The 18764-nt window shown below is 44.2% G+C and overlaps 1 protein-coding gene across 3 annotated transcripts; it reads left to right on the top strand.

Annotated features, from left to right (window-relative positions):
* Positions 1 to 116: 116 nt before the first annotated feature.
* On the top strand, positions 117 to 18110 carry Spo11 (SPO11 initiator of meiotic double stranded breaks). Of its 3 annotated transcripts, XM_008842539.1 has the most exons (13): positions 117 to 262; positions 3288 to 3401; positions 5672 to 5760; positions 6413 to 6479; positions 6702 to 6810; positions 7116 to 7202; positions 8354 to 8390; positions 8689 to 8798; positions 12682 to 12781; positions 13166 to 13203; positions 13863 to 13939; positions 16867 to 16978; positions 17991 to 18110. In XM_008842539.1, exons 1-13 carry the CDS (start codon positions 132 to 134, stop codon positions 18108 to 18110), a joined length of 1191 nt encoding a protein of 396 aa, XP_008840761.1. In that variant the 5' UTR covers positions 117 to 131. The 3 variants fall into 3 exon arrangements, with proteins under 3 accessions (XP_008840761.1, XP_008840771.1, XP_017655932.1); XM_008842549.1 differs by lacking the exon at positions 3288 to 3401; XM_017800443.1 differs by lacking the exon at positions 3288 to 3401 and having other exon boundaries at positions 8354 to 8392; positions 8703 to 8798.
* The last annotated feature ends 654 nt before the right edge of the window (positions 18111 to 18764 follow it).

Genomic DNA, 18764 nt, shown 5'->3' with positions numbered 1-18764 from the left:
GCAGGTTCAGTGTAGTGCGCATGCGCATTGTGCCTGCCTGCCCAGCGGAGGCGCAGCGCGCATGCGCACAGTTGAGGGCGGGAAGCCACGAGAGCCGGCGGCTTGGGGAGCGCCTCGCTCTGGCCGCCATCATGGCGTTCACGCCCACGGGGCCCGAGGCCTCGTTCTTCGACGTCCTGGACCGGCACAGGGCTTCCCTGCTGGCCATGGTGAAGACGGGTGCAGGGGAGAGCCCTGCCCAGGCCGCCCGCGGGGCCTCTAGGTACAGCCCGGGATGGAGGGCCGGGTCGGGGCTAGCCTCGGACGCCTGCCTGCCGCCTTCCAGGACGATTCAGGAGTGTTGCTGCAGCCCGGGCTTCCCAACGTCGTGCCTGGTCGGGAGCCTGGGATTCAATTGGACTTTGTATTTCTTTTTTTTTGTGGAGGGGATAACATTTTCGGTTTTCAGGATTTGGGGTGAGGGGTTGGGAGGGACGGAGAAAATGTTATTGTGCCCTGAACCAGCGAGTTCTCGGAATTAACGATGGCATATTTTATTTTAATATTTTATTACTTTTATTTTACATGTATGTGTACTGCCTGCATGTGTGTAAGTGCACCGTGTCCTGCGGTGCCCACAGAGGTCAGAAGAAGGTGTCAGATCCCCTGGAACTGGAGTTATGGATGGTTGTTAGCAACCATGTGGGTGTGGGAATAGAACCCAGGTCCTCTGCAAGAGCAGCCAGTGCCCCTAACCGCTGAGCCGTGTCTCCAGCCCCAGGACATCATATTTTAAGTGATTTATAAGATGTTTCTTCTTGACCTGCCAGGAAAGCTAATGAAAGTATTTGAAGTGATTTATTTAAAATCAACTACAGACACTCTCCTGCCACCCACGGAATTCACTACAGAAAATGTGTGTGTGATGGGCTTTTTTCTTCATGTGTTTTCCTGGTTTATTACCAGTTTTCATCATAAACACGTTACTTTTATTTTAAAGCCCAAACCAACTGCCCAAACCCCCAGAAGCAAACACATTTTTATAAAAGGATTTAGTTTGTGGTAGCGTTTTGGAGAGTGAGAGGAAAAAGGAGAGAAGTCCTTTGCTTACAACAAATACATGGATTAATATGATTACATCTTAAATTGCCTGAAACATTTCTTCCAAACTGTTCTAAACTATGGAAAAGTAATTTGCTAGCCTCTATCTAATAAGCATTAGAAAATGTTAAATGTGGGCAGGTGTGGTGGCCTACTCCTTTAATGCCAGCACTTGGCAGGCAGAGACAAGTGGATCCCTGTGACTTTGAAGCCAGCCTGGTCCACACTGTGAGTTCCAGGCCAGCCAGAGCTAAATGAGACCCTGTCCAAAAAGAAGAGAAAAGAAAAAAAGAAAATGAAAATGTTTAAAATTTTAATTTTCTGATCCATTTTGCTTTTTTTTTTCAAATATTATTTTATGTGTATTTGTATATTGCCTGCATGTAAGTAAGTGCACCCGTGTCCTGCAATGCCTGCAGAGGTCAGAAGAGGCTGTCAGATCCCCCGGAACTGGAGTTACAGACAGTTGTTAGCTGCCGTGTGGGTGCTGGGATTCGAACCAGGGTCTTCTGCAAGAACAGTCATTGCTCCTAACTGCTGAGCCATCATCTCTCCAGCCCCCATTTTTTCTTTTTGTTTTGCCTTTTGAGACAACGTCTCATTATGTAGCACTGACTGGCCTGAATCTGACTGTGTAGACCAGGCTGACTTTGAACTCACAGAATCACCTGCGTCCGCTTCCAAGTGCCCCCATGCCCAGCCCCGATCTAGTTTTTCAGTGAAAGCTTTGAAGTTTGTGTGGACGTTGAAACTCGACACTTTGCTCATTTTGTCCATTTAATTTTATTTTTCTTCCTAGGTAATAATGCCAATGTTACTTAGAACAAAATATTATTTTTAAGACAGGGTCTCCCTGTTGCCATAGCTGTCCTGGAACTCTATGTAGACCAGGTTAGTCTCAGAGATCTGCCTGCCTCTGCCTCTTGGAGTGCTGGGATTAAAGGTGTGTGTCACCACACTGGGCAGAACAATGTGGGTTTTTTTTGTTTGTTTGTTTGTTTATTTTTTTTGGTCTTTTTGAGACAGGGTCTCCCTGTAGCCCCAGCTGTCCTGGAACTCACTATGTAGACCAGGCTGGCCTTGAACTCACAGAGATCTGCATGCCTCTGCCTCCCGAGTGCTGGGAGTAAAGGCGTGTGCCACCACGCCTGGCAGAACAATGTTTTTTTTGAAGCTGGTTTGTGAAGTTAACTGCCAGCTGTCAGAAAACTGGGTCCATTCTTAATATTGTTGTGAAGTGGTGTGATGGTGGCCAAGTTAACCACTGAGTGCAGAACTCATGATTTATTACTTTTCCTTGTAAGGGTTCAACTTTTTCCTTTTGAGTCACTATAATTCAAAAATGGTTGATTTTTTTTTTTTAAGGCATGAGATCAATTAGGGCATTGTGCTACAAGAAACATTTCTTTTGAAATGTTTCTGTCTTGCATTTTTGGAAAAGAAATTCAAAGGCATATTACATCATTCTCAGTTAAAACACTTATCAGTAGTATTTTCAAGCCAAGTTTGTATTGAGGTTCAGCTACGTTAAAGTAAGTTATTATGGGGTTGGAGAGATGGTTCAGTGGTTAAGAGCATTGGCTGCTCTTCCAAAGAATCAGGGTGTGGTTCCCAGTATCCACATGGCAGCCAACAGTCATCTGTAATTCTAATTCCAGGGAATCAAATGCCCTCTTCTGGCCTCCACAAGCACTGAATGTACTTGGTGCACTTACACAGATGCAGGCAAAATACTCATAGATGTAATATAAAAATAAAACATTTTGAGTTCTTAAAAGCACTTGTAAGTTATATTAGCTAATCATTAATACAAAAGCACTATTTGAGAAATGAATTTTCAAACAAACCAAATGTCTTTGTAAGTAACCAGTGTAAGTACAGTTGTTTTAATGCATACTGAGGTTGGAATTTAGTGGGAGAGGGTTATTGACATGGATTTCAAAGCTTAAAAACAGTGAGAATTTGGATGTGGTGGTCCACAGCTATAATCCCAGCACTCAGGAGGCCAAGGCGCAATTGTCAGTTTGAGGCCAGCCCAGGCTTCATGGTGAGTTCTAGGCTAGCTCTGGTTTCCTAGTGAGACCTTGTTTCTAAAGTAAAACAAAAACCAGTGAAATAAAGTTAGGTTTGTATTGCTCTGGGAATGTGACACTGTATAAAGACATACTGTGTAATTAAATCGAATCGCGTTGTGTTTATTATTTCAGCTCTGAGGTTCTCACATCTATAGAAAATATTATCCAAGACATAATCAAAAGTTTGGCAAGAAATGAAGCACCTGCCTTCACAGTAGACAACAGATCAAGCTGGGAAAACATAAAGTGGGCATTTTGCAGTTTTGTTCTTTAAAATTTATTATTTATGTGCATGTGTGTGTGCATGTGTGTATGTGTCCATATGTATAGGTGCCCATGGTGACCAGAAGAGAGGATCTGACCCCCCTGGAGCTGCAGTTATAGGCAGCTGGGAACTGCCTGACCTGAGTGCTAGGCACTGAACTCCATTCCTCTGCAGGAGCAGCGAGCGCGCTTAAACGCTGAGCCAGCTCTCCAGCCCCTGCAGTTTTGTTTTGTATGAATGAGTGTTTTGCCTGCAGGTAAGTGCATGCAGTGCTCATGGAGGCCAGAAGAGGGCATCAGATACCCTGGAACTGAAGTTATGGATGGTTGTCAGCCTCCATGTGGATATTGGGAATTGAACCCAGTCCTCTGCAAGAGCAGCCAGTGCTCTTAACTACTGAGCCATCTCCCCAGCCCCTGCAGCTCTTTTGAAAGGATGATATTTATTTTTGTCTTAGAGTGTTTTGCCAGCATGTATGTAAGTGCACCACATGCATGCAGTGCCTGTGGAGGTTAGAAGAGGGCATTGGATCCACTGGTTTTTTTATGTAGACCAGGCTGGCTTTGAACTCACAGAGATCCGCCTGGCTCTGCCTGCAGCTTTATTTTTAAATGCAGGATCTATGTTGTCGTCTAGACATCTGAATTAAGTCTTCTAGCCACATTTCACTCTTTTTATTCTCTTTATGCAAGCCCCTAAAAATTTGCAGGTAAGGCCGGGTGTGGTGGCGCATGCCTGTAGTCCCAGCACTTGGGAAGCAGAGGGAGACGGATCTCTGTGAGTTCAAGGCCAGCCTGGCCTATACAGTGAGTTCCAGACCAGCTGGGGCTACAGGGAGACCCTGTCTCAAAAGGACAAAAAGAACCCAAAAAACAAAAAGCCTGGCAGGTTTACAGAAGCCATAGTACAGGGAGGCTGCCGGAACTCAGTCAGTGTGAAAGAGGAAAGGCAAAGGAAAGGTGAACCTGGCAGCCCAAAACGTGGAGCACTGAGAGGCTGGGATTCAAACTGTCCACCCGAGCTCCGAACGAGTAGTAAGCATGAATCTGCACTTCCCAGCCTAAAGGGAAACATCTTGGGTGCAGTTGTCCTGTATGCTGCAAGGCCTTCCTGGGGCGGCTGCAGTCAGTGCTAGTGTGCAGACCGCAGCTGGAGCACCTGAACACAGCACAAACAAGGCTCAGTCCTCACCATTTACCCCTGCTTCCTCTGGCAGCCTTATCCAAGTCCTCCAACCTAGTGATAGTTTTGGGTTTTCCAGCCTGTACAGCCTTCTCTCCTGAGTTACAGGAAACAGGGTGGGACTGGTTCTCAGACTTGGTGCAAATTGCAGAGACAGAGTAAGAGGGATGAGGTGTTTTATGATCAGTATAAAAGCATAAAATGTATACTTTCGCACTGTGTTTTGAAAGATGGATTTCACACCACTCCAAAGCAGCTAACGTATCTTTACCAGGTGCCTTCTGCCGCCTGTAGGAGAGGCTAGGAGGTTCAGTCTAACAGCATTGTGTCAGTAGTTCACACAGTGTCACACTGTGGGTAGACTGAAATTTTATTTCAAAACTTAGCCAAATTATTAAATAAGAAAGAATAAGGGTAAAATGAGGTAAATATGTGTAGATACTTCATGTACACTTTCTTCCCAACAAAGAAGTACACACACACACACACACACACACACACACACACACACACACACACACAGGTATTTAGCATAGTTAAACACCCTAGCCTAGTGTTGCAGTTCATCCAGAAGCTAGTTACTAGTAACCACCTGATTGATTTAAACCTTCAGATGTTCCTAAAGCTCAGTGCTTATATCAAGAAATACAGGACTTAGGGACTGGGAGATGGCTCAGTGGGTAAGCTGCTTGCTATATACCCAGGAGAACCTGAATTTGGCTGCACAGCACCCACACCAAAAGCCAAACACTGAGGCCTGTGTCTGTAGTCCTGGGACGGGGGAAGTAGACAGATGGATCTCTGAATCTCACCAGCCAGTCTAACCTAATCGGTGAGCTCCAGGACAAGAGACCTTGTGTCATAAAACAAGGTAAATAGTGCCTGAGGAATGATACTCCATGTTGACCCTGACCTCTGCACATGTGCACCACATAAACACGTACCCGTATACAAACACATGCACACAGGAAATGGGGACTCAAATACAGAAGGGCACCTGAAATGTGTGTTTGCTGCTGCGGAAATGAAGCCTTTTCACTTTATTCCTTTGCTTTAAACCAAATGACAGGTTTGAAGACTCTGTTGGCCTTCAGATGATACCTCAGTGCGCGACAAGAAAAATCAAAAGTGATTCACCAAAATCAGTTCAAAAATTCGGTAAATCTGTGGTTGAACTGAGTAACGGAGAAAAGCGAATCGGTTATTTTCTAGGGTTTAGCTGGTCCTACTTAGATGATCTCACTTGTTCTTTAATAGATAATTTGTCCTTAAATTTCTCGTTTTCATCGTCAGTAACAATGAAAGCAAACTGTCATTTCCAAAGTAAACGTACTGTTCAGGACATAGGGTTCAGGGGAAAATTACTCTCCATTTTGCTGCCCACAAAGCAGTTTATTTTACCTGATTCTTTGGACAATTATTCTTAACCATTTTCTTTTGGAAAAAAAAAAACTTCATGTTACGGACAGTCATTGGGACACTTAAAATTGTTTAAGATTGACTTTTATTTTTAATTATTTGTATTCATGTGTGTCTGTGTGGGGTATGTGCACATGAGTGAAGGTGCCCATGGAAGCCAGAAGCATTGGCTCCCCTTGGAGCTAGACTACAGGTGGCTGTGAGCTGCTCAGCATGGGTGCTGGGAATCAGTCTCTGGTCTTCAGGTCCTTTGCCAGAGCAGTACGTGCTCTTGACCTCTGAGCCATCTCTCCAGTCCCAACAGTTAAAATTTTTGATAGCAATATCTTTTGAATTAGTCAAAAAAAAAAAAAACAAACTGACAGGTCAATTGTTGCATTTTATTTTCCAGCTCTAATTCTGAAAATATTATCCATGATTTATAAGTTAATACAGAGTAACACTTACGCAACCAAAAGGTAAATATATTGTTCTGATAAATTAGTCTTCAAATGCAATGTGAGCTTTAGTTGCATTACCTTTTTAAATATTCTTTGAAAACTCATGTAAAACTTGACCCAGGGTAACAAAACCTTCATATGTTGTTTCACTCAGTGAAAGTTTTATTCACATAATACTGGTACTAGTCATGCTCAAAGAAGATATGGATAATTAACAATCTCTATCCTAAATTTTCACAGAGACATATACTACACTGACAGCCAGCTCTTCGGTAACCAGACTGTTGTGGACACCATTATAGATGACATTTCCTGTATGCTGAAAGTGCCCCGGAGGAGCCTGCATGTGGTGAGCAGCACTAAACAAAAATATTCTACCGCAAAACAAAGTATGGGCATAAAAATAAATGTCGATTTGTCTTTCGTGTCATTTGAGACTATACCAACATAATCTGTTGTCTTCCTTTGACAGAATGGACCAAAACAGGGAGACAGTCAACTATTTTTATTTCCTGAACACCCTACACATTTTCTCCTTTCGTCTCTATCTGGGTTCTGATTGAAGCTAAAATACAAACAATTTAACAGGTGAATGTGAGGCTTTTATGCAGCATCATATACATTAGTGGGAAATGTTTCAAATATTTTTTTCAGTTATCTACATCCAAGGGATTAATTGCTGGCAATTTAAGGTACGTGGAAGAAGATGGCAGCCGAGTGCACTGTTCCTGTGGTGCAACGGTAAGCACCCTCAAATGCTCAGTTCTCCTCCATTTTGAAATGTATTTTATTTCTTGCTTTATTGGGTTAGAAATAAGATTTTTAAATTCTTTTGTTAATGTTTATTAGTATTTACCAAAAAACCTACAGCATATAGGAGTATTCAAAGAATGAGAAAAGTATAACTTAAAACATATTTCTCTGTAGGGTGACAGCATTTTGTGGAATCACATGTGTAATTTTTTATTTATTTTTATTTTATGTGTATGAGTGTTTTGCCTGCATGTATGTAGGTATACCACATGCATTCAGTGCATGTGAAGGCCAGAAGAGGGTGTCGTATCCCCTGGAACTAGCGTTATAGACAGGTGTTAGCTGGGAACTGTACCCCATCCTGTGCAAGAGCAGCCAGTGCTCTTAATCACTGAGCCATCTCTACACCCATTGTCAGTAGTAGTAGTAGTAGTAGTATTCTTTGTCAGAGGACAACCTTCAGGAGTGAGTTCTCTCCTTCCATCATGGGTTCCAGGGATTAAACTCAGATCATCAGGCCTGCATGGCAAGCACTTTTACTCTGAGCCATCTCTCAGGCTCTAGAGATAAAGATTTTAAAATAAAACAGAAAGGGTAGATATGTGCTCTGTGGGACTCTACATCACACAGCTTAAAAGTATGCCAGTTGTCACAATGAAAGACACACACACATGCTCCCTTTAAAAACTGTGCTGTTCTTTCCAAGTAGAGTGTGTCTTGACCATTTGCTCATGGTTATTTATGTAATCTGCGTGGTTCTAAAATGAACACACCTAGTCCTAAACTTGTAGGCTTTGGTCTATAGAAAGCCTGAAGGCAGTTCGATGGCCTGGTGCTCCATCAGGACAGGACTAAGCAGTGCCCATGAGATCCTATGAAGGAGTTCTCTTCCACAGAGTCTGCTTCTTAAGCCACAGAAGTGTAAAGCTTCCAAGAGAGTTTCCCTTCCTGGAAGTTGTGTGGGTCACATTTCAGTTTTCCCATGAGGGGCTCTTCTGTTTCCTGATGTTTCCTCGCTGAGCAAAAGTCTCTGTGACTACTTCATCAAAGAGAAATGAAAGCTTAGGATTTTTGTGATAAATTGTAAAATGTTGTTACTCTTTTTAATTGAAATAAAAACTGTCTTTTTTTTAACTTAGGCTACTGCTGTGCCATCTAACATTCAGGGAATCCAGAGTATCCTTTAGGTGGTAAACTATTTAAACTGGAATGTTCATTTGTCCCTTTGATGAACTAAACCTTCCTAGTATGTAACAAGTTAGACCCTGTGGCCCTTCTTTAGGGCTCTTGGGAGCTCACTGTGGAGTAGGAGAGGCAGATACCTAAATATATGGGTGAATATATTTATATATTTGAAGGTAAAATGAAAACATTCTGTCTATAGCTGCTTTTGAGTTGAGCCATATGGCCTGTAGTGTAGCTGGTAATGAAGCTGAGATGCTCGTCCTTCAGTTTATCATCCTTAGCTTCACAGACCTAATTACGGACGCGAAGTTTCTCCTAATTGTAGAAAAAGATGCAACATTTCAACGACTCCTAGACGACGACTTTTGCAGCAAAATGTCTCCATGCATCATGGTTACGGTACAGTCCCACCTTCACCTCACGGCTCTGGTGATGGACAAGGCAGGCTCAAACATTGTCTCTGTGCACCATTCTCCTTCCAATAGAACCTATCACATGGCATCATGGAAGAGAAGCGTCCAAGATGTTTATCTCCACATCCTCAAAGCTGACTAAATTCAGATGAGGGTCTCTAGTCCTTTTTTTAAATATTTTATTTATTATTTTTATGTGGATGCATGTATTGCCTGCATGTAGGTAAGTGAACCCATGTTGTGCGATGCCCGTGGAGGACAGAAGAGTCTGTCGGATCCCCTGGAACTGGAGTTACGGACAGTTGTAAGCTGCCATGTGGGTGCTGGGATTCGAACCTAGGTCTTCTGCAAGAAGAACCAGTGTTCTTAACCACTGAGCCATCTCTCCAGCCCAAGAGTCTCTATTATTTTTTTTTTTGTCTTTTGTCTTTTTGAGACAGAGTTTCCCTGTAGCCCCAGCTGACCTGGAGCTCACTATGTAGACCAGGCTGGCCTTGAACTCACAGAGATCCGCCTGCCTCTGCCTCCCAAGTGCTGGGGCTACAGGCATGCACCACCACGGCCGGCGGGTCTCTATTCTTAAATACCAGGATTCTGCAAATCTGGGTTCCTTTCCACTGGCATTCTGTGCTTCCCTCACACCTTCCTTCAGGTACTGTGCTCCCCCGGGGCTCCATCAGGGCTGACTGAACAAGGCTGCTCCTTGTTCTTCCTCACACAGATTTCTAGCCCAGGTAACTTCATTAAGGCAGTCTAAAGGAGTTGACCTTTTTCAAACATAAATGTGCAAAGGAGTGAGCTATGACTCCTATGGAACTGCAGGCACGGCTCAACAAAAGCCAGAGCCTCAGCCAGTGCAGCAGCTGGCACAGAATGCAACAGGCTGCATGGCTTACCTGGCAGACATCTACTTCTCATAGCTCTGCATCTGGGGACTCCAAGATCATGGTGTTGGCAGATTCACTGTCCAGAGCCCCCTTCCTGATTCTCTAGGAGACTGTCTTCTCATTTTGTCCACACATGTGGAAGAGGGGAAGACAGAGACACAGGACAGGGCCTTTCTGTGGTCCTTTCATAAAGGGCACTAATTTCATTCAGGGATTCCATCCTTATGACCTAATCATACCCCAAGAACCCCACCTCCTGATACATCATATTGGAAGGTAGGATCCCTACATGCATGGGGGGGGGCATGAACATTTGGTCCATTGTAGGACCTTCCTGCTGCCTGGTGATGTGGCGGGGGTGGTTCATGAACCTGGAGTGATCAGTTGAACTGGCTTAAGGAGGAAAGAAGTAGAAAGAAAGCTTGGGGTATGCACAGGTGGAGTGACTGCAGAGGGTGGACCAGGAGCCCTTCCTCTGTGAGCTCTTCCCAGCCTTCTGCTCTGACCTGTGGAGCCTCACTGTAGTGTCACCTTTGATGTCCATGGGACAAGTTCACAGGAACCCAGCTCTTCATGGGAGAAAGTTCTTAGTGTGATTTCAGATGCATGCAGTTGGGGAAGTGGCAAGAAATCAGTAGCATCTGCCTAGTTGAAAGAGCCAAGAGCCAAGACAGAAAATGAAGACAGAGCCCCTAAGTAAATGAGACTTCATCTGTGCCCTGAAAATAGCAGATCTCCAGGGTGTCTCCTGTGTATAGCTGTGACCCAGCCCTCTTCTTTTACATCTGTATGTTGACCAAGAGCCGAGTCACCTGAGCCAGTCAGAGCTGCAGTGGCTGAGGTGTTGCTGGGAGCTTGGAGTTTGGATCACATCTGGTGATCTGCTTTGGAGTTGCACATAAAATGCACTCAGTGTCACAGTTGAGTGACGAGAGGGTATAACAGTGATGATAAAAGGATATCACACTTTATTAGTCTTTCTTCACATGGCCTCCCATTCCTTGCCTGAATGCATGAACACAGAACTCCATGTTTGTGCTACGGCAGTGTCTGTTGGTAATTGATCTAGGTACTGCTGTGAAATGCCCACAAGAAACTACCGTATGGTATCCAGGCCCTGAAGGAGCACTGGCCTGAGGATCAGGCTGGGAAGCACTTGTCTCCCACATGGCTCTCCTGGGCTCATGTCTTTTCTTTGCCCAAAGGAAAGAATTCAAACATACCGCTGCTCCTGAATGATTGTGCTGCACTCAGCACACTGCCGTTCATGGGTACTGCTGCTTGTCACAAGTCGGCTTTTCGAGATTCTTGGCAGTTTGGGAGATCAGTGTGGTCATCACCCCCACTTCAGTCACAGGTTCTGCTGGGCAGGAAGGTATCGCACCACGCTCCTGTGCTCAAAACCAGGAATCGCTCAGACAGTCCAGCTCCGGGTTGCTATAGTGCCAGAACTCTGGGTGGCAGATGGCATCACCCTGGCTTTACAGAGAGGGCCAGGTGTCATAAGATGAAGAAACCTGCCCAAGACACACCTGGTATGCTGGCAGCTTCAGCTCAGCCCTGAAGCCTGTTCCTCACAGCTGCCTGTGCTCCACTCCCTCTTGCTCTGTCATTCATTTTGGTTTTCTGCTTTTCTCCTTTGTTTTTGTAATGCCCGTTACATTTCTAGCCAGTTATGGGACTGCACACTTGTAATCTCAGCGCTTGGGAGACTGAAGCAGGAGGATCATCTTAAGTTCCATGATAATTTCCTACAATGACCTTATGAGTTCTAGAGCCCCAAACCAAAGGGAGGCCTCATTACTCATTTAAGTTCATGCCACGAAAATGTGCGGAGGCAAGATGGCCACCAGGATGTTAGGACCCATGGCACTTGTCCATGCCTGTGCTTAGACATTTGGGCTAGGTTTTATGTTGATGCTGCTTACCTTTGGCCATTTTTATTTATTTTTCTCTGTGTGTTTTTGTGCATGTGCTTGGGTGCGTGTGCCATGGTATGTGTGTAAAGGTCAGGGGACAACTTGTGGGAGTCTCTTCTACCATGTGGGTCCTGGGGATTAAACTTAGGTCAGACTTATTAGCGAGTGCCTTTACCATCTTGCTGCCCCTCCTTTTGCCATTTTTCACAGAGATCCTGCCTCAGGGTTTATTTGTAAAACCAGTACAGTTTACCAGTTGTCTGTAAACAGTGTAAGGGATGGAGAGGTCGCACCAGTCCATTTGTTCTCATATTGGTAGTCAGGCCTTTACTGTGGGGGCCTTCGAAGGAGCCTGGGCACCTTCAGAGCCTGAGCTACAGCTGGAGCAGGAGCTGCAGCCCTGGCTTGGTTTGGCCTTGGCCTGTCGTTGGCAGAGCCTGCGACTCTTGGCCATGTAGCCACAGATCTGCTTCCCAAGCTTGGAGTGGGCGACAAGAACAGTTTGGAGGTAGAGCTATGGTTGGACCCTTTGGCATCTGGGGCTTAGGCCTTGCAAGAGTCTTGACAGCCTTTGCGAGTGTGTTACCTTTGCATTGTTTGCCTGCATGGTCCTCACGTCCACGTCCATCCACCCCTTAAGGGAGTCATTATCGGTATGACGGGTCTGTGTGCAATCTCCAGGACTGTTTGTGTGCTGTGCTTCTTGTGGACGTGTCCCCATGTCCACACAGTAGCATTTGGCTCTTGAAGCACCTGGTACTGGAAGGGAAAAACTCCTTTGCCATTTTAAATCCCACTACAACGAGAACCTTTAAGTATGTAGGGCTTGTATTTCTGTTTCTGCTGAAGTGTTTCCTTGAGGTCAGGCCCTCACAGTCAAGGCAGAGGTGTGAACAGACAAGTCTCCTTTTCCCAGTTTGACTGCACATTTTCCTCACTGTCAACCCCAGACTCTCCAACCTGAAAGTCTAGGTGGGGTCTCACTTTGCCATGTTGATGAGGTGAGGGCCCAGTGCACCTACTTCTACTGGGACCGCAGTGCCTAGTTTCTGTCATCTTTCAGGGAAAGGGAGTTCCAGATCTGAACACAAGACTGTTAGTGAAGAAGCTATGGGACGCGTTTCACATTCCTGTTTTCACACTGGTGGATGCCGATCCCCATGGTAATCTCTCCCTGGACTATTCAGAACAGCAGTCATGACTAACTCGTATTTTTTTATTGTTTTCTGATCTTAAAAAACTTTCATAAAAGTATTTTAAGGGCTGGGAAGATAGCTCCATGGTATAGTACTTGCCTAGCATGATGCCCTTGGTGCAATCCCAACATAGTAATCAATAATGTTAACGATATTTAAGGGGATAGTAAAACATTCAAATTAAAAGCTATAATCATTTATGGCAGTATACAGTTATGTTTGTCATATTGAACTGAGAAGTTTTTAATTGGTAATATTCACAGAAATAAAAATTGTAGATGTTAGAATGTGAGCATGCAGATTCCCTCAGCTGTGATCCATGTCAATAACTTCACAGTTAACTTTCAACAGGCATTGAGATCATGTGCATCTATAAGTATGGATCCATGGTAAGTGCAGAAATGTGTGTCTGTCTCCTTCCACCATTTAGACAGTCTGCAGTCATTGGGATGGTTTATTTATTACCCCTTCTAAGGCTCCCCAGAATGTCCATGGGGAAAGTGATGTCTTCTTCTTCAAGGGCCAGTCTGTGCTTCAGTGGCCTTGAGTCCAGCTCCTAGCATGAACAGTGCACCCACAGATGACAGAGACATCATCCTGCCATCTTCAGCTCCTAAAGAGTGTCAGATAAACTGTAAATTCATATGTAGTCTCCAGTTCTGACTTTTCCAGTCTTGTGGCTCCCACAGTGAGAGAAGGGAAAACCACCAAGTCCCCGGCTAGTGACCGTGTACACCTGAGTGGTTTCTCAGAGTATGGCCTCAGCACCTCTTGAAAACTTGGTAGAACTGCAAATCCAGATTCCCCAACCTGCTGAGCCTGCATCTCAGTGAGTCAGAGACTTGGCAGAGTTCTTGGCAGAGAAGAGGATGGCCAAGCAGGGTGGGAGGTACAGGACCACAAACAGAAATGAGTGCAGGCTGAAAGAGCAGAGTAAGACAGAAATGTTCCAGAGCACTCGGTACCATGTGCTTCCCAGACCAGCTGCCACTAGAAAGCTAATTCTCTGAGCTAGCTGCACCTGACACAGGTCTGGTCTTTATTTCAGTCGATGTCTTTCGAAGCCCACAGTCTCACAGTTCCAGCGATCAGATGGCTTGGTCTCCTCCCTTCTGATATTAAAAGGTGAGATGCCAGAGCAGAACCAAGATGTTTAGAATGATGGCTCAGTGCAATACATAGTTATACACCTGAAAGCCACCGTAAGGGAACGCACCCCTTCTTGGTCTACATTGTCCACTATGACTTGTGATTATATGGTTATGAATTGAATGTATCACAGTTTCCATTACTAAAACAGTTAATTTAATTTCACTTTCAGCTAGCTTACAATCATTTTTATAATTATGGTCAAGCCATTCCATAAGTTTTTAGAATAATGCATGGAGCAGGGATGGTGATAAAATTGTGGTCTAGTGCTCAAGAGACTGAGGCAGAAGGGTACTGAGTTGGAGGACAGCCTGAGCTACAGAGTGAGACCCTGGCTCAAAAAAACCAAAACAAAACTGAAAATCCACACCTTTAATCCCAGCACTAGGGTGGCAGGTACAGGTGGGTCTCTGTGAGATGGAGGCCAGCCTGGTCTACTTAGTGAGTTCCAGGCCAGCTGAGGGTACAGGGAGACCCTGTCTTAAAAAAAAAAAAAAAAAAAAACCAAAAAAACACCACCACCAAAAAGCCCCAAACGAAACCCATCGGAAAATAAGTAGAATGCACCCCTGGAGTTAGACCGACACTGGCAGTGTCAGTTGTCTTGTATTCAACTCTCCCTGTCATCGAACACTAACTTTATTAAGTCATCTTTCTATCAAAGTTTGGGACCCCTAGTTACATGAAGTTTAGGGTCCTCTGAAGCGTGGCTGTCTTGGGTGTCAGGTCTAACACACTGTTCAGTGTGCAGAGACACCGAGGAGCAGGGGAAGCACCTGCAGCTGAGCAGTTCTCTGCTCAGCCAGTGTCGCTCCTCGAAAGATCTGACTGTGCTCTACTGTCTTTTTTAAATGTGTATGAGCGAGTGCACTGCCTACACGTGTGTTAGTGCACCTGTCATGCAGTGCCTGCGAAGGTCAGAAGAAGGCATCAGAGGCCCTGGAATTGGAACTACAGATGGTTATTAACCACCATGTGGGTGGTGGCAATTGAACCCTGGTCCTCTGCAAGAGCAGTCAGTGCTCTTAACCACTGAGCCATCTCTCCGGCCCCCTTTACTGTCCTTTTATAATCTGCTTGTTTGTGCATAACACAATACAATCACTTTCTTGTATCAATAAATGTATCTCTGTCCTGTGACCTCATGCTAATAGCCCTTACTCCTGCATTCCAACTCTCCAAGCTGGTGTTTGCTCAGCTGGGCCCTCACAACTGGTCAGTAGAGATGTAGCTGCCACATCGATGTGTCCTCTGACAGCCTGACCTCTTACCTGCGTCTTTACATAGTCTGAGGGTTCCTAGTGGCTTGATGGGGCCTAGTGTATTCGAATTCTTCAGACTTTGCTGGCCCTGAGTGGGTTCACTGATTTGCTCCCTGGAGAAAGTGAGTCTACCTGCCCTCACTAGTGCTCTGCTGGTGTGAGCTTTTCAAATGCTTTCTTGCTGTTTTCATTTGTCAGTAAGAGGTTACAGATGCTTATTTCCTAAAACATGGGGGCCTGTGAGATGACAAAATGAGGGCAGTACAGGAGCGTTCAGTTCTGAGTTTTCCATATTCACATCCAGTGTGTGGTCATGATCCTTTGGAGGTGACCTATATGCACAAAGGTCATTTCTAACACATATTTGGGACAAAGGGCCTGAAAGCTTTTAAAGAAGAGGTCCTGAAGAAACTCTAGCTCGGTCTCATAAATTCTACAGTGCCCTCCAAACCACTGCATACAGATACATGATCAAAGGAAAGTCATGCTTCCAGGAACAGTGCTAGGCCCTTCAGTCACACCCACCAGGAGCTGCCCCTGGCAAATGCCAGTAACAATGGGGTACTGAGAAAGGCTGAAATTGGAGCGCTTCTGGGAAATCTCAGATTTGTGACTTCAAAAAGATTACAGTGGGGGCTGGAGAGATGGCTCCGAGATTAAGAGCACTGGCTGCTCTTGCAGAGGGCCCGGGTTTGATTCCCAGTACTCACATGGTGTCTTAACAACCGTCTGTTATCTCCAGTTCCAGGGGATCCAATGCCCTCTTCTGATGTCTGCAGGCACTGCGTGACATGGGTGCACTTTCATGCAGGCAGGCAGGCAATACATGCATACACATAAAATGTTTTTAAAAGCTTACACTATAAATCCCAGACCCCTCATGTTCTATTTTGAAAGCATATACCAAGATAAAATTATATTCTACTTTTTTTCTATTTAAAACTAGAAAAATGTATGTGTCCATGTGCATGCACACAAAAGTGAAAATGATAAATGACCACTGCCCAGAACCTTCAATGAATTGCGAGATTTAAGTAGATAGTAGATAGCCACTAAGACTCGGAATCCTGAGTCTCAGCCACAGGCCACTCGCTCTGGAGCTCACGGCTCTGGGAGTAGGAGGCTATGGCTTATCCACACTCACTTAGCCCAGTGTGCATGAGTTCAGGGCTATGGGCATTTGTTCAGTAGCCAATGTCTGTCTGTCTGTCTGTCATCATCTAATGATGGTGATGAAGAATACCAGAATCCATTTCTATGAAAACACAGACTTGTACTTGGAACTTGAAAACTCTCCTGGCCAAGGACATGATGTAGCCCCCAAACACTGGGTTTAAGAGAGAAATTTGGACTAGTTTTCTTATTTTTCTGAGTTTGTTGAAATAATATTATAAATATGGGCAACATATATATGCTATAGGAACAGTTTTTTTTTTTTTTTTTTTTGGTCTTTTTGAGACAGGGTCTCCCTGTAGCCCCAGCTGGCCTGGAACTCACTATGTAGACCAGGCTGACCTTGAACTCACAAAGATCCTCCTGCCTCTGCCTCCCAAGTGCTGGGATTAAAGGCGTGCACCACCATGCCTGGCAGGAACAGTCTATTTTTTATTGATTGCTTCCTTCTCTTTTTTTTTTTCCCAGATTAAATATACCTAAGGATAGTCTGATCCCACTGACAAAGCATGACCAAATGAAACTGGACAGCATCCTGAAGAGACCTTACCTCACCTGCCAGCCACACTGGAGGAAAGAGGTAGATGATGTGCTTTGTAAAATGCAAACGCTGTGAGTTTACTCCTCTTCCTTCCTGGTAGCTGTTCACACACAACCTTCAACATGTCCTTGACAGTTGTTTTGTTTTTCATCACTGCTACTGACTTTTAATCCATATTTTTAGTTAGTGTACAAAACAATGGGTTTCGTGATGGGGGTAGTATGCATGCTTTTAATCCAAGCACTCAGGAGGCAGAGGCAGGAGGATCTCTGTGAGAGCTAGACCACCCTGGTCTACACCGTGAGTTCCAGGCCTACTGGAACTATAGGGAGACCCTGTCTCAAAAAACCAAAAAATAAATAAATAAATAAAGGGCTTCATTATGACATTTTCATACATCTGCCCTGTGCTCATTTTGTCGTCTCCCCCGACTCCTGCGGGTAGGTCCCACCCTCCCCTAGCACAGTCCCTTCTGCTTTCAAACATGAAGACGTAGACATACATTTACAGAGGGGAGAACATTGCCATAATTTGACTTTCTTCTCCATTACACTCCCTTGTTCCCCTTTCCCCCACATAGTACCTCTTCACCTCCATGTCCCATATATATATATAAATCTGGATCCTGTATGTGGAAGGAAACATGCCTTAGTTATCTTTCTGAGTCTGGCTTATTTCCTTGAAATTTTATGTAACCAACAGTTGACATTCATGTAGTTTGGCATGAATGTTGTGGAAATTGCATCACATGAAAGGCGGTGATCGAGACCAGCAGGATGCAGATGTCTGTTTTCCCTTTGTAGTTTTGTATACTTTATCAGTGATGGCATCGCAGTTTATGGGATTAAAAAAAGTGAAAAATGTAAATGTCCCCGACCACTTATAACTCTTGAAGGCCTTATACTGGTGTTCTCACCTTGGTATTTTTACCTGCTCTAGAATATCTGGCCGACCCTAAAGACTATCAAGCCTGCTGTTCTTGACAGTAACATAGGCATAGGCTGACTAGCTTGCACAGACCCTGGTATAACACTGTGGTACCTTACTGCAGATGGAAATGATGGCAGACTCTAAGATGAAGGCAGAAATCCAAGCCTTGACCTTCCTGTCCTCAGACTATCTTTCCAGAGTGTACTTACCCAACAAACTGAGATTTGGAGGATGGATATAAAATTACAGCAAAGGAACTTGTCATCAGAGATTTCTATCAGCTTGTTTTAATCGGTAAATATTGTACAGAAGGAATATATGTTACTAATTCTGTAATGGTAAAGATAATTTCCAAACATAATTATATGTTTTGCTGAAGCAAATTCTATGTTCTAATTTTATTTAGAAGGTTTTATCTTCTGTAAAGATTGACTTATATTATGTGTTCTAGAGTAATCATAAAAGAATTTAATTTTAATTTTTATTAGAAAAACTCTTACATGCTATAAAAGTCTATTAAAATGTTTAATTTCTACAACATAACTAAGTATCTCATTAGTAATAAAAATAACACTCTAAATTTCAGATGTTGCAAAGGAATTAGACGACACTACAGCACTGTTTTGTTTTTTTCTTGCCTTATCTTTTGCCTTCATAGTTTAGGGCTCTTGTCCACAAATTCACAGAATTAGTACAATTTGTCATGAACAAGTATTTGGACAGATGCAGTGTCCAGTGCTTTGCCTTCCTTTGTTTTGAGCACGCTGCTCTATTGATAACACTGTGTACTGGGAACAGCTCTCCAGGCATTATGCATCATTACCCAAGTTCAAGCATCTAGAGTCTTCTCCAGTCTAGGTCTAGAGAACAAAGAATTTCTCTCTGTTCTTTTGGA

This window comes from Nannospalax galili, unplaced genomic scaffold, assembly GCF_000622305.1.
Source record: "Nannospalax galili isolate Female #2095 unplaced genomic scaffold, S.galili_v1.0 scaffold231, whole genome shotgun sequence".
NCBI lineage: Eukaryota > Metazoa > Chordata > Mammalia > Rodentia > Spalacidae > Nannospalax > Nannospalax galili.
The sequence above is the reverse complement of the archived record's forward strand: the minus strand, read 5'-3'. Positions and strand labels throughout refer to the sequence as shown.